General features: G+C 52.2%; 1 protein-coding gene across 3 annotated transcripts in view; it reads right to left on the bottom strand.

Moving 5' to 3' along the window:
- Positions 1–27,633, bottom strand: part of AGAP1 (ArfGAP with GTPase domain, ankyrin repeat and PH domain 1) — a 413,559-nt gene that overhangs the window by 277,914 nt on the left and 108,012 nt on the right. Inside the window, exon 1 of one of the 3 annotated variants that reach the window (XM_079783221.1) lies at positions 21,151–22,795. The exons of the other annotated variants lie outside the window; for them this stretch is intronic. Coding sequence (XP_079639347.1) covers positions 21,151–22,129 — 979 coding nt within the window. The 5' untranslated portion in view covers positions 22,130–22,795. Of the gene's footprint in view, positions 1–21,150; positions 22,796–27,633 lie in introns of those variants that run through there. 3 annotated transcript variants of the gene reach the window in all.

The following is a 27,633-nucleotide window of genomic DNA, read 5'->3' as shown; positions in this document are numbered from 1 at the left end:
ATTAAAAACTCAACAGTTGGTGACTAAGAGTTAGGGAACCAGATGGCTTAGGGACAAGGGGAGTGAAGAGACTTTCTCTCCATTGTTATGTTTTGGTACCTTTCAGATTTTATACTCTACCATGAAAAAAAAATTAAATAATCTAGTTTTTAATACAGACCTTAGTAATTAAACAAAGAAGGTAAGTGGGAATTCAAATGAGCTCACTTCATTGATGCACCACTTTTTAAACACCCCACCAAAAGATTATGTTTGCCACAACCAACACGCCTCCCCATTTGCTGCCGTCTGTGTCCACCTCGTTTACAGCCTCAGACGTGTGTGCAGGCCAAGGCACCCCTGCACCTATGCCAACCCGGCTCCCGGCTACCGAGGACCAGGGCCAGCCACCGTGCTGGGTCTGCGGATGGCAGGGCGTGGGCAAGGCAGCCTCCGGGGAGAGGGGCTGGGAGCCACCGTCCACATGTCAGCCACAGGAGCGCAGGTTCTGAAGCTACCCCGCCCTGCTGGCCCCACCCTTGGCGGCTAGGGGGTCCCTCGGTGCACCCCTGAATCCCAGCACAGTCGGTCTCTGAACAGACGGGACCCTCCCTAGAGGACATGCAGACTGGACCCTTGATGGGTCTCAGGAAAGCGGTTTAGGCGCTGGCCCTCAGACGTCCCCAAGTCTCTCCCTATTTTTTTCAAAAGATGCAGCTACAACGGATTCAAGGCTGGTTTCAGATAAAAGCTCATCTCTAAACCTTTTTCCCAGCCTCCCCCTTCCAGGGCCACCTCTGACCCCCGGACCCCCGCCACCTCCCGATGACAAGGACAAGACTCTGGATCCCAAGGAATGCAATTACCCACTGACACTGATAGATGAGAGGACAGATCTTGCCCATCTGCGGCGGCGAGCTGCGGGACGAAGCGAGGGAAAGACAACCGAAAACAAGGCCATCCCGTTGTTTATTTTCACATTAACTCCCCGGAGAAGTTGCATTTCCCATCGCAGATCTTTTCTGCAGTCCAACCAGACTACAAATTCCCTTCGGCCTCTGCTTGCTAATAACACTAATTGAGGGACTCAGCTCAAGGTCTGTTTTCCAAAATGTTTGTTATGCAGAACCGCAAATTTAACCAGGAAATGTCAGGCCATCATTAAACTGCGCACAAAATATGCACCCCAATTTGAAAGCCAGAAATGTTTCTGTTTGTAAAGCCTCCTTGGGCCAAAGAACAGAAGCACAATGTGGCCTGGGATGAGGGGAGACACACCCCAAACCCCAACTGCTTAATTAGCTCCTCATTGCCACCAGGGATCATGGATTAATCACCTAATTCCGCCTGTCTGGTGTGGCTCAGTGGTTGATCGTCAATCTATGAACCAGCAGAGGTCATGGTTCAATTCCCGGTCAGGGCACATGCCTGGGTTGAAGGCTTGATCCCCAATGTGGGGAGTTGCAGGAGGCAGCTGATCAGTGATCCTCTCGCATCATTGATGTTTCTATCTCTGTCCCCCTCTTTGAAATCAATAAAAATATGTATTTTTTTAAAATCACCTAGTTCCTAGACTGTAGACGGAATGAGCCTGCCTCCCAGCAGAGCTATGGACTCTCATTTCTCCTCCGAAGTTACCAACCAGAGCTGAGCGCATGGCCACGGCGGGAGCCACTTCACGGGCTCCCCTCCCGCTCCATCCATTGGGCTCCAGTGACCACAAATACAGGCTCCAGACAAACCCCAGGAAATTACACACGAGTGTCGAAAAGAGAACCTGAAATTGCAGGTGAAATTTTAAAAACATGTTATCTTGGGGTCTGAGACGTTTATGTGAAACCCTAAATTTCACAAGGATTTTTTAAAAATTCTTTTTAGCAACAGAAAAGTGAAGGAGCGTTTATTTTTAGTTTAAAGCACTCGTAAACCCAAAATATAAATGAGAACCACGATGGGAAAACCAAGCCCGTCCACAGGAAATGAGGCTGTGCCTCCCACGGCGGCCGTGTCTGTGCGGAGGGAGGAAGTGCGGGTCCGTAATGAAATAAAGTCCATTTCAAGGCTGCAGGAAAGAGCTGGTGGCACCCTGCACACTGGTTCATGCACGATACTCGGTGACTGTCAAACGCAGGGCTCAGCAGATGCCCGCTGCACTGTTTTCCACGGTATGATTTAATTTCTAACTTGAAAATCCTCAGATCCTTGAAAATGGAATAAAGCACACAGCCTTGGGATACAAGATTCATTTAAGGCTTCATCGGAAGTTCAGTGGCCTCAAAGATCCACAAACAAGACAGTTTCCCACCCCCACATTCCCTGACAACCACCTACCCCCCCCCCATTTCATAAGGCCCTCTGAGTACAGGGTGACGTGTACCAGGCCACCAAGACACCCCCAAATCACACCCCCTGGCTGAGAGCCCCAAGCATCTTTCCGGAGGCCTGATGCAGCTCAGCATCCTTCACAACCCGACCAGCGTCTGCCCGGATCCTTTCTCTAGTCTCCAGGGGAGCCCCCAAGGGACATGTCTTGAGCCAGGAGGAGCTCTGGGGATCTGCAAGCTTTTAACTTCTCAGAGGATCGGTGCCCCCTTTACCCACACTTTCCTCCAAGTGTTCCTGAATGCTAAATGCTTCATCACAAACCTGGTTCCAGAATGCTCCAAGACCACTGTGGTGCCAGGTGTGTAAATAAAGGCTTAAAAGATTCCTATCTGGGGTGGAAAGAGATTAACCAGGAAACTTATAAGCACAGCCCTGGGACACAGACAATAGTGTGGTGAAGGCCTGGGAGGGGCGGGTGCGGGGTGGAGGGAGTCAACGGGGGTGTGGGGGAAAAACACAAAGGGAAATACCTGTAATAGTTTCAACAATAAAGGTAAATTAAAAAGAGAGAGAGAGATTCCTGTCTGAGGATAGGAAAGTAGAGAGTAGAGGATTGGGGAATGAGAATGGAGAGGAAGAAAATGTTCCCTTCCGCCTTCAAATATGAAGAGATGCCCCTTACAGCCTGAGGCCAAGGACTTGAAGGATTCTGTAAAACACTGTAACACCTGAAGTGAAAGTGCAAAGATTTTGAAAGTTAAAATGTTGACGTGAGGATATTTTAGGAAAAGGTTCGAGTCAGAACTTGCCAGAGAACAAATCGCCAGGTTCGATGCGAAGCCACCCCTGTGAGACGGGGAAGCGGACCCCTGTTCTTCTTTCTGCGCTCTGAGTGGACGCACAACAGGAAAAGGTAAGCTCCACAGTGAGGCTTAGCCTTTTGCACTCGGATGTCGAGTGTGACTCGACACGGTTAGCATTAGAATAAAGGAATCGAGAAAAAAGCAAGTGAGTGCAAAGGGTTAGATGCTGGCTGGAGGCAACCACCTTATTTGTGAAAGCTAATACAACGCTGAAATAAGCAAGAAAAATTCTTCTGGTCCGAATAAACACTGATGAAAACAGGAGAGAAACGTGGCTATTCAGTCATACACTGACCTCCTGTCAGTCCTGTGATGGATATAATTGCACCCGACAGTATTAGCTCCATAAAGAATTGCAAACAGTCAGTAATGTTGTTTAATTCACAGGGCAATTGCTGTTGATAATGAGATGTCTGGATAGGAGAGGACAATGAGTCCAGAGGACAACTGCAGAACAAGCCATCAGGATTAACTCTTTCCCAGGGCCCTGAATGTCGGCCACAGCGCCCGATGGAGCGGTTGGCGGGGCGAGGGGCAGCTGGTCCCCAGGGCCCGGGATCACGCTTGCTCACAGCCGGGGGCAGAAGGCCCAGAGGGCTCTGTGCCCTCACCATCACTGGCCCATCACTCCATCTGGGAGTCACGGGGCTGGGTGGGTGCCAACGTGTCAACTTCTCCCGAAGGTGCTTCATGAGGAATAATGACAGGAAACACCTTGTTGACGCAAAAAAACATTGAAGCATGTAAAGAATTTCTGTGAGTTTATTTGAGCCAAACTGTCAACATATGCCGGGAAGCAGAACCTCAACGAATTGAGACAATGCTCGGGAGAATGGTGGGTTACATCTGTATTTATACATTGCAATCAAAGGAAGGGACATAGGTGGGTTACATGAAATCCATTGGTGATAGACTAGAGAGGCAGGAGAAAGCAAAGCAGGGAAACCCCTGGGATTGGATAAAAAGTAAAATGATAGACACACACGTAGGTGGGTGCAGGAACAATTAACATGATAATAATAATGAAGGAATTTGTGGTATCTGTCCTGGTGCCCAGGCACATTAGGTTGTGCCCCAAGGGGTCCAGAAAAAGGGAAGTTACAAGTTACCCAGACATTTCAAGTTATTATAGACGCAAAAAGACACATAGGCTCAGTTAAGGTAAAGGTTGACCTTGTCCGTGAAGATGCCAGCCTAGGATGTAACTACCCACCATAACTGCTTTTAGTTAAAGTTTAACTTCAGACCATCCTTTGTGGTTACTTTAGGTCTCTGAGTTTGCAAGACCGCCATGCAGGCCTCCCCTGAGCTTGTCAGGTCAGCACGTGGCCCCTTTCGTCCACAACTGTTACTAACCTACACACCCCCCAGATGGAGGTGGGGCTGCCTGCTTAGAATCCAGGCTCGACTTGTCTCAATCACTGATCTGTAAAACCTGGCCCCTCCGTGCTCTCAGGCCCCAGAATCTTCTCTCCTATAGAAACCCCCTTCCCTGCAGACCTGCACCCGCTGGTGCTGGGCGCTTCCCGCTTCTCCCAACTGAACAGGCCTGGGCATGGCCTTTGGCTAGAAGTGCCCCTGACCTGCTACAGACAACAGCAATCCAAAGGAAAGAGGGTGCGCCCCAGCCGTTTGGCTTAGTGGATAGAGCGTCAAACCTTGGACTGAAGGGACCAGGATTCCATTCTGGTCAAGGGCAGGTACCCCTGTTGCAGGCTCCATCCCTGGCCCTCATAGGGAGGCAACCAATCAGTGTTTCTCTCTGTCTCTCCTCCTCCCTTCCACTCTCTCTAAAGAATCAAAGGAAAAATGTCCTCAGGTGAGGATTAAGAACAACAACAAAAGGTGGGCTATCTCTCTATGGAGGGCGGGGCAGCGTGGGGTCAGGTTGAGAGTCAGCGGAAAGATCTTTCTCCACAAACAAGGCTGAGGGCAAGCCCAGGAAGCAGAAAAGATCCCACGGCCACTGCTGCTCTGTGGCTGCGCTGCAGGATGAGAACAAACTGCCCATTAGCTGTAATGCGCAGCAAACCTAATCACGGTCCCGGCTGCGGGTCTGCCGGGCCCACTGACACACAGGGACCCAGCACTCCTCCCAGGCGGCAGAGTGCAGAGGCCGGAGGGCCTGCCTCATGGTCACTGTGTACGCCACACCCCATGTGATTTGGGGGCCCCCTCTGTCACTGACATTTGGGGTTAGCACAAGTCACAAGCAGTGGATTATAAGTTGGAAAACATCCCAGCTGGTGTGGCTCAGTGGTTGAGCGCTGACCTATGAACCAGGAGGTCACGCTTCAATTCCTGGTCAGGGCACATGCCCGGGTTGCGGGCTCAATCCCCAGTGGAGGCATGCAGGAGGCAGATGATCAATGGTTCTCTCTCATCACTGATGTTTCTATCTCTCTCTCCCTTCCTCTCTGAAATCAATAAAAATATCTATAATAATAAAAGCGTAATCTGCTAATTAGACCAGACGTCCTTTGGGACGGCCTTCTGGACGAAGCCGTGGGGGGGGGGGGGGGGGCAAGCTCCTTGCATGAATTTCGTGCATTGGGCCTCTAGTATTTATATAAAAAGAAGTTGGAAAACAAAACAAACATGCAAACTCCCTCCCTACTGGTCAGGGCAGCGCCTACCATCTCACTCCAGTCCTGGCATCCCACCCCCTCCACACCTGCACCTCTCAATGGCCCTCTGGTCTCCAAAGAATTCCCAGCAGCTGCACAGACAGGGATGAAAGCCTGCCTTCCACCTAGAGGGGTGGGGTATGCAGGCATCACAGCACCTCAGCCGGGCGTCTGAGAACACCCCTGACTCACTCCCCACACAGCTCCTGGGGCAGGACAGTCCCCTGGGCTAGATGCTCCCTCGTCTTGTGCACACATGTGCGCTCTCGGGCCTGCTTCACTTCCTACAACCTCTCCTCTCTTTCCCCTGCAAGCTGCCCTCACACACCTGGCCCTGTGCCCTGAGCAGCTCAGACAGACACAGAACGGACACTGCTGCAGGTGTAGACCCCACCCCCAGGACACACACCCTGCACAAAATCTGGCCGTGCGTGGAAAAGTCCCACACTAGGTGGCAACACACTGAGCATCAACGCTGGTTACGGCACGAGTCGCCAGAGCCCGCAGCTGTACACCCGGTAATTAACTAGCTAGTTAGACAGCATGCAGGCAACTGCAGAGAAGGTTGTCTGGACTCATACCCAACTAACCCGACAGCGGCAGCCATCTCTCAGGAGCGGGATGCGGGGTGTGGTGTGCCTCCATGGACTGTCTACACCTACCTTTAATGGTCACTGGGCACATGGGGGCCAGTCCCCATGTGGTACCTGCCAGGAAGTCCCCCCATTTTCTGGCTGTGAATACAAAAGCCCTGGGGTAGATATTCAAAATCAAGCTCACTATGCGTCCCTGGTGACTGACGTCCTCTGGAGAAATCGGCATGATTTCGGCCGCTCCATCTATCCTGCAGCTGGGGACCTGGCTGCGACCCATCGGGATGGTGCCCCTTTCTTTGAACAGTTCCACATACATGGCACCTGTTTCTAGAAAATTCAATTTTGCATCTCCACCTCCCCTTGGAGTTTCCTGGATCTCATCAGCCACTGTCCCCAAGCTTGGTCAGTGCCGAAGCCCAGTGGGTGAGCTGGGCAGCGTGGGGGAGGGGCAGCAGGATGGAGCCACGCAGGAGGCGCAGGTCCCTGGAGCAAGAGGCCGGGCTCTCCCCTCGGGGCCTCTGAGGATGTCCCCGCTCAGGCCACTGAGCTGTCCCCTGGCTCCACTGTGCAGCCCTTGCCGACAGGGACCCTGCGTGGTCACATCCACAAATGACCCTGGTTCTCTGATGACCTCAGTGTGGCTGTGCCAGGGGAGGGAGGAGAAAAAGGTGGGCCAAAGCCAGTCACCGCCTCCTGGGGGCCCCATCTCAGATGACGATCTTTCCATCGAGACCTTAAACAGGCTCTGAGGCTGCGCTGGTTTACTTTTGCCTATTGCAGTGGCAATGTGCGAACATCCCCACCTGCGAGCCCGTCACGGGCACGCCCCTTTCCCGCCCTGGGTGAACAGGGAAGCGCCCATCTGCGCAGACACTGCAGGGAGGTAGAGGTCCCAGCCCTCAGCACCGCAGAGCCAGGGTCCCTCTGGACATGGGATTTCCCTGGGTCCTGCCCGGCCTGAGGAATGAAGCTGGAGGGAGGGGAGAATTTCCTAGTGAACAGCCCCTCCCCAGTGCTCCGAGCTCCCAGGCTCACAGCCTCGGCAGAGAGAAACCAGAGTGACTTCCAAGAAGGCTCTGGCACATGTAAATAGCAGCCGGAACCCAAGCCAAACCCTCAGGCCCAGGCTCGGTGTGTTGGCGCGGCTGCATTTAGAACTCTGAAAATACAACCACTTATTTGGACTGGACTGAAGGGAAAAAATCAGGAGCAAAGGAAAAACACATCACTTCACCCGAAGATATGGCAAGAGCAACAAAAATCCAAATCCAATGCACCCACCCCAAGTTGACTGGGGTCTCCCCGGAGGGGAAGGCTGCCTGCCAAGCACAGCTCGCCGCGACAGGAGTAACAACCGAATCTGCCCGCTAAGGTAGAGGCATGCGCCGCCCACCCTCCTAGGCTAGGGCTAAGAATAAAACACGTTTTGCTTCTTGGTTATCACTTTTATTTTAAACTAAAACCTGTGCCAAAGTGTTTCGAATGTGCAATATCAAGTGCTCCAATTTGGGCTTTGCCTGTGACACGATGTAACCTTTGGAGCCAGGCTTGCTGGCTGACAGGGAGGGAGGGTGTCTGGGATGCCCTTAAAAGGCCAGGCGCTGCCTTCACCTTCAGAAGGATGGGGTGGGATGGTGTGGGGGTTGGGGTCAAAGTCCCTTCTAGTCTAGCTCTCCAGGGCCACTTGTTTTAAAAATGCGTCCTCCGCACAGTAAAGCAAGGCCTCTGCACTGACCCCAAGTGCGAGCCAGGAAGAGCCCTCACCTCCGAGGAAGCGGTAAGAGGAACACCTCTGGACCCACGGGTGACTGGGGAGAAGGGACTCGTGTCAACATGCACAAACACCAGTGAGGAGCCACAGCCAACCGCGCATCCTATCTAAGAAAGAGGGAATGTGCAAATTGACCGTCACGCATCACAAAGATGGCAGTGCCCATAGCCACAAGATGGAGTCCCCCCAGCCCTTTCAGCCCTGCTAGGGGCGTTGGTGGTGGTGGTGGCAGGCACGTGGTGCAGCCAGACCCGCCCTCAGCCCTCCCAGCTGCCCAGGGTGGGCCCGAGGCTCAGGCAAGCCTCAGATGGTGATTGCCCAGCCGCCCAGGGCCGCCCGAGGCTCAAGTAACCAGGGCCGGCCGAGGCTTGCACTGCCGGCAGTGGCAGCAGCAGAGGTGTGATGGGGGCATCGCCTTCCCCTGATCGCCGGGTCACCTCCCGCCCCTGAGGGTTCCTGGACTGTGAGAGAGGGAAGGCCGGGCTGAGGGACCCCCCGCTCCAGTGCATGAATTTTTTTTTTAATATATATTTTATTGATTTTTTACAGAGAGGAAGAGAGAGGTATAGAGAGTTAGAAACATCGATGATAGAGAAACACCGATCAGCTGCCTCTTGCACAACCCCTACTGGGGATGTGCCCGCAACCAAGGTACATGCCCTTGACCGGAATCGAACCTGGGACCTTTCAGTCTGCAGGCTGACGCTCTATCCACTGAGCCAAACCGGTTTCGGCATCCAGTGCATGAATTTTCATGCACCGGGCCTCTAGTTTACTATAATAAAACACATACAGTCATTAGATAAATTTACCACCATACAAAATTAGCCCAGGGAAAACAGGAGAAACATTTTTATAAACAGTGTCAATGCCACTAAATGTCCTTAAATGTGCAGTACATTCCAGAAAGCAAAGTGTCCAGCCGACAGCTGACCTCCACCTCCCGGGCAGGGGAGGGGCGCAGAACTGAGCTCACGACCCACCTGCTCCGAGAGCCCAGGCTCAGCCCTGCCGGCCAAGTCTCCCCAGGCGAGATCCGACCCACGCACACCTGGTGCGCACACGCACAGGCATGCAGAAGAGTCCACCGACACCCCGGCTCTGAACCGGAGGAACCGCCCTCCGGGAAATGGTACGGATCCTTCATGACAGGGTTGAGAGGGAGGCAGAGGTCTGAGGAGACCTTGATGGCAACCTGCCAGCTGCCAGCAGGGCCCTGGAGCTGGTGACTGGGGCGGCAGCCTGGGGCTTAGCGCTTAAGCTCTCCATCCACTCCACCTGTCCGTACATCTCCATTAGGCACCTCTCCAGAGAGGGCCGATCCAGCCTACTGATCAGGGGACGAGAAGCTGCTTCACAGGGCTGCTGCGGGAACCAAGGGATGGACGTATGCGAAGTGCTTCCGAGGGTGCCCCGCCCTGCTGGCTTCCCGTAGGTGTGGCTGCCCTGGCTGTTCCTGCCTTATTGTGACACAGCAACAAAGCCGGCCTAAAAATAGGCACCAATGGCCTATTCCTCAAATAGCAGTTGGGTGGCAGGAGCACCAGACTTCGGAACAGGGCCCAGGGCCTCGGTCACACCCTGCTGTGCACGCCCTCTGTCTCCCCACCCCCACCCCCAGCAGTCTGTCACCAGAGCTCATTCCCTCCCCACAGAAAGGCTGTGACTCACTGGCAGGCCCTCTGGAGGAACGTTACCTGCATGGCTCAGAGGTGGAGCATCGACCTTTGACCCAGGAGGTTATGGTTTAATTCCTAGTCAGGGCACATGCCCGGGTTGTGGGCTCGATCCCCAGTAGGGGGCGTGCAGGAGGCAGCTGATCAATGATTTTCTCTCATCATTGATGTTTCTATCTCTCCCTCTCCCTTCCTCTCTGCAGTCAATAGAAATATATTTTTTAAAAAAGAAAAGAAATACAGACTGAATTTCATTTCAACAGCAGCAAAGCCCCCAGCGGGACTGAAAGGACGGGGGGGACTCCGGCGGGGCTGATGGTCCGAATGGGTACGAGCCGTCATACACACCTGTGTGACGACAACCTCAACATGAGAAAAGAATTCCAGTGCCCACTTCCACGCCTCCCAGAAACGGGACGTGCTCAAACGACAGCCTGAGCAGAGCCTGGCTCGTGGGACCTGGCCTTTCTGAGAGCAGCCTGACCTGCAGGGCCCGGGGAGGCAGACGGGCCAGGAGTGTGTGCCAGGCACAGGGCTGGCAAGGAGAAAGCTGACTGAGCTGACGGGACCCTCCTGGACTCCAGGAACAACTGGAGACTGAAGGAAAGTGCTCTCTAGTAGCTGCCCAGGAACTCAAACTCCAACAGGCACACCCAGGACTCTGACACAGGGCACAGGGCCCGACAGCTACAGACCCCGACGGGCGGGCCTCTGGTCTGAGCAGAGGACCGCCTCCTGCCACAGGCAGCTACCTTCCCGGAGCGTGTGCCTCCCTCGGTGATTCCAGTCACTCTGCAAACATCGGCCTGCAAATGTCACAGTAAATCCCTACTTCCAGTGAATGACAACATGAAAAGCTGACACATTATATAAACAAACTGTTCCAAGCACTGGGCACCAGGCATAATGCAATTTTATCTGCATGTTTTCTCAAATTATAACTAACAGGCATCAAATACATCTTAAGTTTAGAACCTCACCCCCGAATAGATTTTGTGGATGAGAAAAGGGGTTCTGTGGGAAGTCCCCTCCCAGGGTGATCTGATCATCAATGCCTAACTGGGCAGGTCTCGGTGGGAGGTCCCAAACTCATAACTTGATCTTTGCCTTGAGCAAGCCCTGGCCTTGGTTTCTGTGCACCTAGGTTAACACAGCTTTGAAATGAGCTGTACCCACCCAAGAAAGCACGTAATCTTGTTAACATCACTGAATCCAATCCTCGCCTTCCTTTCTCCCACCTCCCGTAATCTCCCTTGCTCTGCCCTTAATTCCAAACGTGTAAAAGAAACTGTGAAACTGTTCCTCTAGGGAGCACCGGGGAGCTTGCTCCCTTGGCAATGTCAACCGTTTGGTTCAAGTAAACTCATAAAGGTGCCCTATAGGTTTGGACGTTTCTTACAGCAACAATTTTTTAACCTGGTACCTAAATGGCCTTTCTAGAATTTACCTGGCACTAGATACTCACATCACATTATCACATTTACTGCAAATCACAGTCACGTTTCCGAGGCCGGCCTGAGGATGAACTCCCTGGGGGCTGAGTGTGTTGGTGAGGGTGTGCCACCCAGGAAAGCTAGTGCTCAGATCTCCACCCGATGGACCCTCAGACTCAGTCTCCTTCTGTGTGAATCAGTATCTATCTTAAGACTTGAAAGAAAAGGAAAATGACACAAAAATCTCCTATAGAGAACATTGACTGCCCTATGAGTGCAAGTTTGTTCGATGGTTCCTGTACGGAAAGTAATGTTCACGCTTAGAGGCTGGGTTCACCCTTCACTGGACACGGGGGCCCTGCGGCCAGGAGGACCTGGTGCTCCCCTGGGTCACTTCCTGGCACTAAGGAACCTTCAGTGGCTCTAGGACGAGCCTGCAATGACCAAGTGCTTGTGCCTGACGTGGCAGGACAGTCGTCCCTCCTTAACCACGGTTTCGCTTTCCCAGGTTTGTTACCAGTGGTCAGCCATGGTCTGAATGTGTTTTGGGGAAAAATTCAGAAGTAAAAAATTCATAAGCTTTAAACTGCATGGTGTTCTGAATATCGTGATGAAATCTCATTAGGGCTCAGGAGTCATGCTTTGTCCAGTGTCTCCATGCTGTATATGCTACCATCCATCGGATCAGGGGATGGGGAGAGAGGGAGGGAGGGAGGGAGGGCTGGAGGAGGGAGGGGGGAGGGAAGCCACAGTCACTTACCTTTATTACAGTGTAGTGTTATAACTGTTCCATTTTATCACTAGTCAGTGTTAATCTGTGACTGTGACTGGATTACATATTAAACTTTATTATAAGTATGCATGCCTAGGACAAACAGTGCACACAGGGTTTGGTACTCTCCGAGGTACCAGGTATCCGTGGGGGTTGTATCCCCGTGGATCAAGGGGGAAGACTGTACTTCCTATACAGAAGGGTCAAAAGGGCAGCCTGAGACCAACACAAGTCCAATGCCACCAATTTGTATCGTTATATACGTTAGAAAACCTCAATACCTAAAGGTAACATGTAAAGTTTCAAATAACCTCTATTCCACTCTACTGCACTGAACAAACTTGATAAATATAGCGTGTGGATGCTCCCTGCTCCGGAGGCTGCAAGCCGCTGGCGGGGGGTGGGGGGGGTGGCAGTCACTGCTCCCACAGGCAAAGGCTTCTGCAGGGACAGGCTCCTCCCGGAGGCCAGCACAGGCCGCGATGGAGGGCGGTGCTGCACAAGGCGCTCAGAGAGCTGCTGACACGTATCTGGCTCCATCAGGGCGGAAATGAATCCATATGCAAAGTCGGTCACCCTTCTAGTTACATGAATAAGGGGGGGGGGGGGGCAGGAGATTAAGCCAAAGAAAAAAGATGATCTGTTCTCTCCATGTGCAATTTTAAGATACAATGGTGAACAACTTAAAAGGAACTGGTAGCTTTGGCAGTTACAGAACAGGTACGGGGATGTACCGCATGGGGAATACAGTCCGTAACAATACAGTAACCATGCACGGTGTTAGACTCACCGGAGCGATGACTTCATAAGCTATATCAATGTCTAACCACTAGCTGAACACCTGAAACTAATCCAAGACTGAAAAATAAAAAAGAATTTAAAATAAAAAGAACTGAAGATCATGGGAAAACAAAGGATGATGTAGTAAAAACAAAAAGCCAGGTTAGCCCTGGCCGATTTACTTAGTGGATAGAGGGTCCCAGGTTCGATTCTGGTCAAGGGCACGCACCTGGTTGCAGGCTCCTCCCCGGCCCAGGGCCCTGGTCGGGGCACATGCAGGAGGCAACCAATCGATGTGTTTCTCTCACATCGATGTTTCTCTCTGTCTTTCCCCCTCTCTTCCACTCTCTCTAAACATCAATGGAAAAATATCCTCGGGTGAGGATAAAAAAAAAAAAAGCCAGGTTAGCTGACACCTGTGGCAGCTCTGGGCGTGCATCTGGCCCACCTGGGCAGGTGTGCAGCTCTCGGCAGGTGTACCTTCAAACATGTCCACGTAGCTGACGTTTTCTATCTTTCGGTCCTTTGCAGGCCATGCCAGGTCATCATTCAAAAGCAAAGACGCTGCCAGGCTACAGAGCACAGCACCTGCCGCCACAGTCATCTCGCCTCCCCGAGGCCCAGCCAGGGCGGCAGGAGAGTGGGATTTACATGAACGAGGCCTGCATGGGGCAGAGGGGGCTCGGCGGTGAGTGGCTTGCCCAACGCCTCACCGGCCTGAGTGTTGCAGCCAAGACTCAGCCTCCTCCACTGACTCAGACCCTGCTTCCTCTACGTGGCAATGACCGTCTCCCACAAACAGAGCGCTCCTTCCTCCCGCCACCATCCAAGCATCCCTCACACACCTGGAGTCAGCTTTGAGTCAAGGCGCTGGGAGAAGGCAGGAAAGAGGCAGAGGCTGTGAGAGAACCAGACTGAGGTCGCACTCAGACCTCACCCCCGGTGCCCACAGGACAAGCGGCATCAGTGCCCTGAGGAGCGCGATGGCCAGCCGTGGGGGCAGCTCGGGTGGCAGAGGGGAGGCGGGGCAGGCGGCTTCTGGCTGGCAGACAGAACTGAGGTCTCAAAGCAGCAGAACAAAGCTGGAGCCACGGTGGGGGCCGCAGGCCAGGCCAGGACTTTACGGACAGAGGCATCTCCCTTCCCTTAAGTTTGGGAGAAAGCCACATCTGGGGTGAAGACAGGGATAAAAATCAGCAAGCACCCGGACCCTGAAAGGACTGCTGAGTTTAGAAGCAGGGTGGACTTTCAGCCCATCAATTCTAAGCCTCCAGACTAACAACACAGGACCCCCTTCCAAGGGTCCCTGACTGGCCTTGTTTGAAAGCTCCAGTGACAGGGAGCTCCCCAGGGAAGCAGGCAGGTGTGGCAGAGTGGGGACAGCTGCTGGTGAGAGGTGACGTCCACACATCCCTCTCCCTAGACAGTGCACGAATCAGAGCTAAGCAGCTCCTGGTCCTCCTTATATCTGCCTCTCAAAACACTGGGAGACAAGTGTTGATACTCCAGGTTTAATGCAAGGAAGTTGGTTTCCAGAACATTCCACGAACCAGATCAGGAAAGCCGATTAGGCATCTACTCTTCAATGCAAGCGCAATCAGATTCTCAGAAGCTTGGGATTCTTGTTTGGCAACTCCAATAAGCGAAGCGATAAGATCCAAGTATCCTTGGAGCTATGATGAGCTGTGGCACGGAAGGCCCGCCTTGCTCAGGTCTGCCACACCCCATGGAACTGTGCCAGGTTCTCAGGTAGCAGGACTGGAGTTGCAGGTTACAAATGAGCATCCCCAAGTCCACCTGGGATTTCTATTGTTTTAGGGCCCTTGCTGGTTGCAGCAGGAATGTACAAACTGGACAAATACCCGCCGTCCCCCACCCCACAGCTGAAGAAGTCCTGTCTGAGTAATTCTGATCTAGTGTCCAGAGAAGGCAGGGGCTGGGGACATTGTTCTCAGAGTCAATGCTCAAGTGTCCGACAGTCAGCAGGAAGGCTGAAAGGAGTCCTTGCAATGACAGGCACAGAGGGCGAGGGAACACAAGACTCCCTGGGAACCATCTCAAACGAACGGACGTCCACTCGAAGAAATGTGTGTACGCTGGTAGGCAGAGACCGTCCTGAATAAAGGGAGCGGTCCTGTGCGTGGACCAAAACGGTCACTCACTATGTCATGCAAAACCTGGAGCCCAAGGATCACAGCAGAAAGAGATCGGAAGCTGTGCACTATCTCAACAGCAGGCTGTGTGCGAGCATAACCCTCATCTTCCCTCTCACTCCTGCCAACTGAAATGTGCCTCTTCCAACTACCGCCATTAGATAAGGACAGCCACGTGACCCCTCCACAGGCCTCTGGCTGGCACACCCTGGTGCCCAAGGAGTGAAGAGCCTTCCCATCTCCTGACATATGGGAAGGAGGCGTATTTGTATAAGCTTCGAGTCTTCACATCCATTAGTGGTGTAAGTGCCAAAGCCAACTACAAAAATGAAAATAATAGGAGATTATAGAAAGCAAGGGGCCAAGACCTATCCTTGAATTCAGACCAGCTAAATGAAGAGGCATGCACTAACATTCTTTAAATTATAGGAGCATCTACAGTGATGTCTTCAGTGAATCAACAGGAGAAAAGAGAGCAAATGTGAATGCCTCCATCAACTGCAATAGATGAAACATAATTTCGAAGGCAGGCACCTATAAACAAGTCAATATCAATACCACGGTGGACTCCAATTTGGGCTGAACCAAACCTAGGCCAAAACAGCAATGGGCAGATGGTACTTCTGCGTAGGTGATGCAAAGATGACAGATCTCCCTTCTTTTTGCTAATCTGCCTACCTTAACACCAATTCTGAGCATCACCTGAGATACAACTGCAGCTATACATGGCCCATCTCAACCACAGTCCTCACAAACAGAACCTTCATTTGTCCATTAATTTATTCATTGTGACAGCATTTTAAATTGATATAATTATTTCAAATCTTTATAGAAAAAAAAGTCCAAAAACTTAAAGTGAATTTCCTATAGAAAACAGAAACCTAATAAAAAAAAATTTTGTAAAGCTCATTGTGGAAAACATATAACATCCTTTTTAGTGCTTGATGCTGGTATTAATCATATAGACCTGGGCAACAGAAATGATTTCTCAGGAGTTAACTATAGAAATCCCAACCAACTTGCTCATACAGAATCTCCTCTATGCCATCTGTTAAGCTCCTACTAATCCTGTAAAACCCAAATCATTTTACCCCTCTATGAGGTCGTCATTAACTCCTTCTCCTGCTCATGGATATTTGTTGCCTTTTTTGTGTCCCCCAAAGTCCTCTCATTGATTCCTCCCACAAGCATTTGTCAAAAATCTACATGCCAAGCACAATGCTCTGAACCCTGCAGTACAAGAGGGACTTTATGTCCAAGGGGGACTCGCTATGAGAATTGGCAGACAAGAACACACTGGGACTAGTGCACCAATGGAGGTGTGCTGTGCAGAGAAACACAGTCATACCTTCCCTGAAGCTGTGATTTACTAGAACTTCCTCATGTCCCCCAACTGGCTACTGACCTCTGGAGACAGGATCTGGGCCCTGCTCCCGCTGCAGAAACACACCACAGACACTCAGTGTTTGTTCACGCAACAGAAAAACAAGACGACTCAAAAACAAACAAACAAAATAAAAGTAGTGCCGGTACTTTACAGTTGGCTCATATACCACCAAACAAAAGGTATTTGTTAACTGTATAGCTAGCCAGACAACTGCACTGGGTCTAGGCTAAACCCGGAGAACCCCTTTAGCAGATGCAATTTTAAGCATTCCTTTGGTGGCAGGATAATCTAAGTCCAGGGTGACGTGAAGAGAGATGCTAACAGGTGACGATGCTGTAACACGGGCTCTGATTGGAGAAAATAAGCACAGCAAGACTCAGCCCCTACCGCCCCCTCCCCAGTGTCTGCTCAGAGGGATGTGGCTGACCTTCAGCCGCTCTGCCTGTATCCCAAGCAGGCTCTCCCTCACCAGGGGAGCAATTCAACTTTATGGCAGCAACAGCAAAACTGGGTGCCCTAAGCTGCTATCTGCAGCCATTTATAAAAAGCAAGTGAATTCCTAAACTAGCAAGTAAATCCTTCAATACTGAGTATGTAATTAATTCAAAATGTTTCAAATGAGAAGCTGAGTTACCTTGTTTCTTTAAAACCTGTAACACCTTTTCTGTAACAAGTCAAGTTTAAAAGTTAAGATGTATCCAGTTATTTCAGTAATTTGGTTTCATTTAATTGCTGCTTCCTCTCCTTCTCCACTGAAGTTTTTTCTTCTTTTAAACTGTATAAAATGGTCGATCATGTTACAGAAATGGATACAAATCAAGGGAATCAGAAATTAAAGAACAAAGCCTCTCATAAAAAAATATGCTGTCAAATATCAGTTGTAAATTAGTAATCTAAAATGCTAATAAACTCAGTCAGGGCTATCAACGAATCATTTTATTGCTGTAATCAATCCTCCCAGACAGCAACACAACACCCTAAACACACGTGCAGCTCTGGACTGGCATTGCCTTTGGCGGGTTCCAAGAGTGTTAGCAGGCTGCCTGGGATACAGAAAGTGACACCCTACAATGTAATTAATCACTTATCATTCCATCCTTCTTTGTATTAAATGATACTTGTGTCAACAGACTGCCCTAATACATGTGTGTCAGGTGACAGGAAACTGCCCCGGACCTGGCACAGGGGCTCTCGGAAACCTCCTGGGCTCGGGAATAGCTGTGAACCTCAGAGGACCAGCTGCCCTGGGTCTCTGGGCAGTGACTGTCATACATGGGGGGAGGGGCAGGGAGAGAAAGAGCCTAAACAGAAGTGAACCAAAGGACAAGAGAATCATTCTGAGAAGGTAGGAGCTTCAAACCTTCCCCCTGATGCCCAGGTAAGAACACAGGAAAATCCCAGGTATGTGATGTGGAAGCCTGTGTGTGACGTAAAACAAGACTCCAACCATCTTGCTTCCCTAAGCTGAAAGAGTCTAACAAAAGGAAAGCCTGCCTGATGACAATCTTCTCTAATTTCCTTTAGACTTGAAAAAACTTCAAATTTTAATATTGTGGCCAAGATTTAAAGAAACTAGTGCAACAAGGTATATATATATATATATATATCACATCATGGGTCCACAATGGCTGATCTGTTATTCTGAAATCAAAAAAAGGCCAAAAAGAAGTGTTTAGCAGACTCTTGGTGGCAAAACATTTATCATACTGAACGTGAATATCTCAGACTTTGCTACAAATCATCAGTGCCTGTGGCAGCGTGCTGCCGACCACACAGGCCGAGTTCTGGAGCCTGCACCACGGCACCTCGCTAAAATCCTCATCTTCCGAGTCCTGCAAACCCACCTGGCCCGGCTGTGGGCAAGGCCTTGGGCACCTTCAGCCTCCTGACATTCCCAGAGAAACGGGCCTGTGTCACTGTATCTGACTGTTGCCTTAGAGATTTTTACCCTAAAGTCATAACCTCATTTAATTAGCACCTAAATTACGGAAAACTGTGTCATAGGAAGGCGACATATAAAATGTGGGCAAGTATATAATAAAATGTAATAAAATGAGACCTGAAAGCTGTGGGGGGTGTACCTTTTACTTGTAAGGACACTGATCTTAGAAGTATCTTAAGAACCATGACATTTCAGGCATGTTAGCTTAAGGCAGGTGGAAAAGGTGGCCTTTCTGTCATTACCTAGAACTTCAGAATAAAGTAAGGTCCTGCAGTTCTGACTGTGTGTGCTGTGACCTAGTTCGTTAACAGTCGGCTTTTCTACACAACCCACAACCCTAGCCTCAGACCAAAGTAACTCCACCCTGAGAAGGATTGGCCACAAGGGACAAACAAACCAAGCACTATTCTAATTATTACTATTGCTATCTTCTACTGCTCTAGAGGGAAACATTGCAACAAACTTCACACCTTTAGTATTTCAAATCTACTCTCTACCCATTTGAACAAAAAGGAACACCCAAATGCCAGTGCTTTTACCTGGAATCAATAGATACCACAAGGACCACCTTTATTCTACATCCTTTGTGCTTCTCCCTCGCCCTCTCCCTCTATGATGCATACTTGTCTGGAACCCAGGCGGTAATTACTATTTTCTACAAAGCCCATGAGAGCAAAGAAGCAAGCCTACTATTAGAGGGGAACTAGGCTGCGTGCCTCAACTTCCATTGAACGCAAAGGGAAGTAGCAACTTTATACGAACCAAAGTAATTCATAGGATTTTTAAATACTTTCAGAGCATGTGGGAAGGGATGGGATAATGGTTGGGAGTCAAACACAAGTTTTCCAAGGCAGGTTAAAACACAAGATGTGCAAAATAGTTCCAAGGATATAAAGTACAGCACGGAGAACATAGTCAATAATATTGTAATAACTATGGTTGGTGCCAGGTGGGTTCTAGAAGTATCGAGGGTATCGCTTTGTAAATTATATGGATGTCTGACCACTATGTTGCACACCTGAAACTAATCCTATATAATAAAGCGTTAATATGCTAATTAGACCAGACAGTGGCAGAACGACCTTCTGGAACATCCAGTGTGTGTGTGTGTGTGTGGGGGGGGGGGGGGGGAGAGGGCGAGATCGATCACCCCACAGAGGGTGGCGGCAGCCGGGGCTGCAAGGGCCGAGTCCCTTGCACGAATTTCGTGCATCGGGCCTCTAGTATAAAATAATACTGAATGTCAATTGTAATTGAAGAGAGACTTTGGGGTGAAATGTATGGGCCACACTACTGACACTGATCATTTGATAAGGCCATCATTCACCCAGCTTCACCTACAGACAAATAACTCTTCAAGGCAAGATTCCTGGTACCTATGGACATTGATGGTGTGGATTACACAATCACATGTGGGTAAACGATTCATGCGCCATGCTTCAAACTGTTGGGAAAATTTTAAAGTAATACTGCTTAAAGAAAATCCAGCAAGTTAAACTAATGCCAGTCTGGCAACAGGTACATTATACTGTATCCTCACTAAGAACAATATCAGATTTTAACACAATTGCACATTCAACTTCTTGGTTTCAAATATTCTCACATCTGGAGGATCATCGGAAGCATATGAGAAGGTGACATTATTTGTCTTCACTTAAGAATACTAATGAGAGCAGCAATTTCTTTGCATTGGCTGGTTTTACTACACCCCCAGGCAGTCAGGTAACTGGTGACCTCCAGGAGGAAGGTGAGTTGGCAGCTGAAAGTCTCTTACCAAAGGCTCCACACTGCAGCGTTTTACCAGCCTTACCTGTAGCAGCAGCAGAGCTGTGCTGATGGTAACTGACCTTTCAGTGGGGAAATGCATGGGTGACCGCATCTTGAGATCTCCCCACCCCCACCCTCCAGAGAGGCTCCCTGGCCCACCCCGCCTCCTCCTGCAGAGTGATGCCCAGGCATGTGGAGAGAAGAGGTGTGTGTTTTGCAGGTTCTGGAGGGTTTTGACCCCCCCCCCCACACACACACACACACAACACTATCAGAAGCTACCCTATTCTTGCACCAGAATATTATCACACCTCCTGGGAACCTTCCCTGCAAGGTCCTAGTCAGGGGGCCTAAGAGAGCAAAGGACTAAGATTTCAGGCCAGGCTCCAGGCTGTGATTTCCCTGCCTGCATACCAGACATCATGACCAGGAAGGAGAATCCTGTGGCACATACTCTCCTCCTAACATGCCTACTGGAGGGGAGGCCAGGGAGAGGGGCCTACATCCCTGACCAAGCACACAGATGAGGGCCGGCAAACAGCCGAGGCCACAGCACAGTACCCACAGTACCATCTCCAGGTAGCCCTGACGAGGACACCAGGCTCCGTGGTGGAGTAAGACGTCACCTGAGAGGAAAGCTGCTTCTCCCCACCAGGGCGCCACCTGTGCGGCAGCCTGGGCCCAAGGCCTGGCCTCCTGGAGCAGCCCACAGGTATCCCAGGTGGCAGCAAGCTGCCAGCTCCCTGAGAGGCCTGTGCCAGCGCCGCGGGAGAAAGGCGCCACTTGGCAAGGTGATCTCTCCTGAGACGGGCTCACAGGGGCTTAGATCACAAGCCCTGAAAGGCGCCACCACCCGCAGCTGGAAGCAAGGCCAGTCAAGAATGTCCAGACGCCGCAGAATTATTACTGGGGGACACTGCGGTACCCGTGTTCACATCCTGCACAACCACGTGCGGCGGGTGACCTGAGAGGGCAGATCCCTTAGCCGCGCTCCAGTCCCAGCGCACTCTGCGGAGCAGGCCCGCCGCGGGGCCCGAAGGTCCCCACCACTGCCCTCCCACCCCGGCCGCGCTGCCCACCTCTGCGCGGGGACCCCTCGATGCTCTCGGCGCTGGATGAGTGCGCGTCGGCCGGGGCGCGTCGCAGGCTGAAGTAGCCACGGGGCCGCAAGGCGCCGCTCCTCGGGGAGGGCCCGCCGCTGGAGGCGCCGTCCCTGCGCGCGAAGATGCCGCTGAAGAAGCGCAGCAGCCTGTGCTCCGAGACCGCGCTGGGGCCGGCGGCCGCGGCCCGCGCGCGCTCCAGCCGCTGCAGGTCGCTGTTGTCCAGCGTGCGGTTCTTGCTCTTGCTGCGCTCCCAGCGCTCCAAGTCCGAGAGCGCATCGTTTTTGCTGAGCACCTCGCCCACGTCCAGAGTGTTGCGTTTCTCCGAGGCGGGCTGCGCGGAGGACGCGGGCTCGGGGACGACCCCGGGGTCGGCCACGGTCTCGCCGCCCGGCGCCCAGGCCAGGCTCGCAGAGCTGCTGTGGCGCCTCCCGCGGCCCGGGGCCCGTTCCCGCGGGGCCTCGGGCCCGCTCCTCCAGTGCCTGAAGCTGAGGCTCCGCCGCAGGGGCGCGGCCCGGACCCCCTCCACGTCGGGGCTGCCGGGCGTAGGCGAGCTGGGTTCCTGCTCCACGGCCGGGGGACTGCCGGCCAGGTCCGTGGGCTCTGTGCCGCGTGTGCACGGCCGAAGCCGCCCAAGCTCCAGCTGCCCGGTGCTGCGGGTGCGGTAGGTGCGGACGTCCCAGGCGCGCGGCCGGCGGCCCTCTGGGTCCTCAGTGCCCGCCGCAGCCTCCTCTGCCTCCTCCTCCTCCACCAGCCGCCCGGGCGCGTCCGGGGAGCGCCCGGGCCGGAGCTTCCGAGTAGGACGCGGGTCGGAACCATCTGAACCCGGGGCGGCCAGCTGCTCCTTCCGGACCATGGTCACGGAGATGCGGTAAACGGTCTTCCTGGGGGGCGTCCCGCGCGGCATCGTGTCCGCGGGCGGAGACGCGGGCTCGCCGCCGACGTCCAGCAGGTACATGTCGCCCGGGGCCGCAGCCGCCGCGCCGCCCGCCGGGGCTCCTCTGCATCCAGCGCCACGGGCCGGGACGCGCGATCGGGCAGTCGCCGGGCGAGGCGGAGCGAGCGGGCGCGCCGGGAGAGGGCCCACGCCCCCTGCTCGCCGCGAGGGCCGCGCTCAAGATGCAGGGATGGCGCCCCTGGCGCCCGCCGGCCCATGCGCCGCGCGGCACAAGTGCGGGGGTCCGAGTCCCAGGCGCCCAGCCATGGGCCCGCGGGGCGGGTGGGCGGAGCGGCGGGAGGGCGGGCAATCAGGAGCGGGGACGGTCTGGCCGGCAGGTGCGGCCGCGGCGCGCAGGGCCCGGGGCGGGCGGCGGCGCCCGCGGCTTCATTGTCTAAGGCGTGCGGCCGGCTCGCATCTTCGGGCCTTTTTTGCACAGTTCGGCGACTCCGGAGCCTGCGCCACTCCCAGCGCCCGAGACGCGCAGGCAGCTGCGCCGCCGCGGCCTAGGGGCGGGAGGGCGGCGGTTTAAAATGGAAACGCGCTCCCGGGCGGGGCGGGCGGGGCGGGGGCCGACGTGCAGCGACCGTGGGCCGCGCGCTCAGCCGGCCGCCAGGTCCCGGGAGCGCCGGGAGCGCGGCGGTGGCGGCGGGAGCGCGGCTCGGCGGGCAGGCCGAAGCACCGGGGTGGATCGGGCCGCGCGGACCGGAGCCTCCAGGGGTCCACCTGATGCCCTGCCTGAACACTAACTAACCTGACACCAAAACTCTGGACAGGGCTGCAAAAATGGATCCTCTCTCACCTGCTGCCGGTTTATGAAGCATCTCCCCTAACCACGGTGTTTGACAAGATCGGGACTCAAATCAGAAAAACTGCTAGTTGATTCAATTTATTTGTTAAAAAAGGTATTTTAGGTACCCCCTAATTTTGCACAGGTACACGTGCACTCCCAGGAAGGAGAGAACAAAGAGGGGTGGTGAGGGCAGCTCTCTGAGATGGCTGTGCTTCACTCCTAGTATTTCCCAATGTGTGGGGAAAGGCTCTGGACAGGTAGGCACTTGCTACCTGGACTACAGGCAGGAGAACACACTGGTTAAGAGCAGGAAGAAGCCTTGCCTGTCCTGGCCAGGCTTGTCCACTTCCTGGCCACCTCCGTTTTTACACCTGTAAAATGGCAATGAAGAAAATGTGCCTAAATCTGAGCACTCTCGTGAGAACTAACTTCGCTAAGAAACTGTGTGCTGGGCACTGTGTAAGCACTAATTTACCGTTAATAGGAACGCTGTGTTACTCTTCCATCAGACCCCCCACTTGCCACCTCTTGGCTCTATAATCGTGGTTCCTGACACTACCCGATGCAGCACAGGGTTCAAACAGAGTTGATCAGTCTTAGTTCTCATGATGTCTTGAACAGAGATATTTCAGGTTGCTTAAGTTTCAGAAGGAAAATGTCATAAATATAATTTCCACCAATCAGACCGGAAGGCTCCACGGCCTTCTCTGGGCCGGGACACGCCGAAGGTGGTGCAGGGGCTGTTTCTAGGGACAGTGCTCCTGGCCAGGTGGTCCTCCAGGTTCCAGGACCGTCTGCAGGTGCTGCCTGCCCCTTCTCTCATCAGTCTGTGAGTACGGGGCACCTCTCATGCTCATGGCGCTGAAAGAACAGAGATGAGTCCTGAGGTCTCTTATGAAGGAGGGTATGACCTAGGAAACCTGGGTTTCACCTCAGCGTGAAATGAAATATTCAGATTTAATGAGATAAATCAGAAAGACTGCGAGTTGATTCCATTTATTTACTTAAAAGGGCAGGGAGAATACTCTGTATGACACCTAATGACGGGTACGTGCCATTATGCATTTGTCCAAACCCGTAGAATGTACACCACCAAGAGTGAACCCCAGCCCTCGCTGGTTTGGCTCGGTGGATAGAGTGTCGGCCTGCGGATTGAAGGGTCCTGGGTTCGATTCTGGGCAGGCGCACGTGCCTGGGTTGCGGGCTCAATCCCCAGGAGGGGGCATGCAGGTGGCAATCAATGATTCTCTCTCATCATTGATGTTTCTATCTCTCTTTCCCTCTACCTTCCTCTCTGAAATAAAAATGTATTTTTTTAAAAAGAGTGAACCCTAATGTACCCTTTGGGCTCTGGGTGATACGTTCATCCATTGTAACATGCAGCACTCTGGAGGAGGATGTTGATGATCGGGGAGGCCATGTATGTATGGAGGCCGGGGGTATATGGGAAATCTGTGTACCTTTGTGCAGTTTTGCCGCGAACCTAAAAATGCTCTTAAAAATGAAGTCTGTTAAAAACACACACAACACTCTAAAGCACATATGACCACCCTCAGTGGCTGTACCTCAACAACATGATTCCTCCCCATAGGGTCTTAAGCTCTGTCCACCAGCTTCCGGCACCCAAAAGTGCAGGAGAAATGCCTCTAACATGTCCTCAATGCAAAGTGGGGGCCCCAGGACAGACGGGTCTTACCTTTTAAGCTTCAATAAAAAGCCCACTTTGTTTAGACCCAAGAACCACCAACTTCAAGAGTAGGAGCCAGCAGAATGAGGTTTCTAGAGCCCATCAGGTTAGGGGGATGCGGAGGCTCAGAGAGGGTGGGCACTTTCCCCCAGGCTACACAGCTAGCTATTCGCTGAGAGCTGAACCCAGGGTCTTGGGGTCACACTGCCTGTACCCATTCCCATGCTACGATGTCATTTCTGTTGTCTCAGTAAGTGTCAGAATGCTGCCTTCTTGGCAATGAAGAGAGGAACAAATGTGTGACTATTATTGAACTTGATATTAATGAAACAAATTAGATTTCAGCATCTCAGTAAGTTTTCACTTATTTACTCATTCTTCTGTTTGTTCATTTATTCATTATTGCAACACTAAGCAGTAAGAATTCACAAACTCATGAAAAAATGATGCAGTTTTCAAGGCCAAGTGATTTAACATGAAAAAAACAGAGAGCAGGACATTGATTAGGTGAGGATACAGTACCGGGCACTCTTTCTAATAGACGAGTACCACTAAGATTGGCAAAAGCCATGTTACAACTGCAGCTGTATAGACTTAAGGGCCAACCCAGTTTGTAAGCAGAAGAACTGATGCTCAGCGATGCTGAGAGGCAGGAGAGGCAGGGAGCTCTGTGAGGGGCAATGGTGGGACCAGAATTAAGAGTTCCCACATGCCCTGGGGCCCATTCCCACTATGAGACCACAGTAACTTTCAACTATTGAGATAATTTTAATATGAAATTAGATGGCCCATAGCAAGATATATAACACATCTTTTTATCTGAGTCATTCAGAGCCCAAGGTAAAAAAATAAAATAGTATTCCTTCAGAGCCCAAATAATGAACTGCTGCTAGTGTCTTCCAATTAGTGCTGGTTGTCTAAAATCCAGCCCAGGTTTTGCACTTAGCCGTAGGAGGATGCAGCCTGCAGAGTAGGAGATTCCATTCCATCCACCTTAGATGACACTGAATCTCAGAAGACACTGAAGGAGGGAATCTCTTTCAGCCATAGCCCAGTGTGTCTGGCCACTATTTTTTAGTGTCTCCCATCTTGCAAAGAAGCACTGATTTTTCTCCCCCAATCGTAATAATTTCACATTAGACCCTAGTGTCTAGACTGATAATCCTGGAGAACCGCCTCTCCCTACTGCCCTGGATACATGGGCTCTTCCGATGCACAGAATCAGAGGCTCAGACAGAACCTGTCACTCCAAATCCCCTTTACGCAGCCAGACCTGCCTTTAAATAAAAATAATCCTACTACATATGTTCAGACGGCATTATGCTTTATTTCCCTGCTGCCTTTTAAATGGGACCCTCTAGACTATCTAATTTTTCCACGCGATGGAATATATCACCATGTTGGGGAAAAGAAAAAAAAAAAGCCTGTAGTTGGTCTCCCTGCCTCATCCACACCAAAGAGCAGGTGGGCAGACCTCAGTGCTGCTGGGACCCCATGGTGAGGGGAGGAAGGACTGCAGAGGGGTTCAGGACAGGGATCAGCCCTGTCTCCACCCGTTCACCACCCTGGCAGCTGGCTTCGCTCTCCCAGTTCCAAGTTGATGAGATCCTTTGGCCACCCTTCCATGACTTCCCTGTTCTGTGCCATTTCTAACTGCCTATAAATTAAACACCCTGCACAAGAATGCTATTTCACAAGTGTTACTAGAGCTGATAAGCCTTATTTAAAGGAAGCCACGGGTAGTCAGCAGAGTCAAATGCAACTTAACCTGACTTTCCCAGTAACAGATCTCGCCAGTTATTAATCATGCTTGGTCTGTGGGCAACAGAGAGCTGCCAAGTGGTGACTTTGCCCTGGCCCCTGCAGGTCCATCCAGGAACCAGCAAAGAGCCTCTTCTCCAGGTCAGGGGGCCCCCGGGAAGGTTATTTTTCTGCATTGCGATGACTGACAGATACTGTAAGAAGCAAAAAGAGCCCTTGCCAGTGTTGCTTAGTGGTTAGAGCATCAGCCCATTCACCGAAGGGTCACAGGTCCGATCCCTGGCCTCGGCCAGGGCATGTGCAGGAGGCAACCAATCAACGTGTCTCTCTCACATCAATGTTTCTCTCTCTCTCTCCCTCCCTTCTACTCTATGTAAAAATTAATGGAAAAATATCCTCGGGTGAGGATTTAAAAAAAAAAGCAAAGAGAAAGATATTTATGTTTCACGAGCAGTTTCATGTGTTACCTCTTGGCATGAGACTCAGTTGGATCATTTCAGGAGGAAAGTTTTCTGAGCTCAGCTCTGCAGACCGACAACCCTCCTGCAATCACCCCTGCCTGGGCTGAACTCACTGAGGGCCCATTTTTCTCCTTTCACAAACTGGAAGCCACAAGTGGGAGAGTAAAAGAGGAAAGGACTTGACCCCAGTCTCTGAGTCACAGGAGGACAAGTGTGGGTCTCGGGCCAGGACATGCTGATCCAGCAGGAAGGAACGCTGGGAGGTCCTCTGAGCACCCTCATCCCGCCTCCTTTTCCTCCAGGACAGCCGTGCAGTCCCCACCCACCGGGCCACGGGGCTGCGTGTCGTGCACAGACACACCGACATCACAGGCAGCACCCACCTCCGCTCCTTTTCCATTCTCACAGGAGGCCCCACCATGTGCTCTAGGCGCGAGTGAGACTAACAGCAGGTCAGCACTATTTGTCAAAACGCAATCTGGGCTGACCTAGATTAGAAGAAAACACTTCCTGTCCAAAGGCATCCCTGGATCTGAGGATCAGGCAGTGTGTAGAGAGGCCAGGGGCGCTGGGTGAGTGAGAGTGGGGTGGGGTGGGCAGCGAGGGAATCAGAGATCCACCCGCGGCGGTACCTGATGCCCAGCTCAGTGTCCCGCCCACAACGGTCATCTCTGGGCTGTCTTCCCAGGGATTCCTAGAGGACAGACAGCTCTATGAGGTGCTGACCGTCGTGCACCCTGAGGGGTAGCGGCGTGGCGCTCACACGGTCCTCGCAGAGGACTTCACCCGCCAGACCGAGGGGGAATGCTGCCCCAACCGTCAA

Source organism: Cnephaeus nilssonii (assembly GCF_951640355.1).
Source record: "Cnephaeus nilssonii genome assembly, chromosome: 10".
NCBI lineage: Eukaryota > Metazoa > Chordata > Mammalia > Chiroptera > Vespertilionidae > Cnephaeus > Cnephaeus nilssonii.
This window is presented reverse-complemented; position numbering and strand designations above follow the sequence as displayed.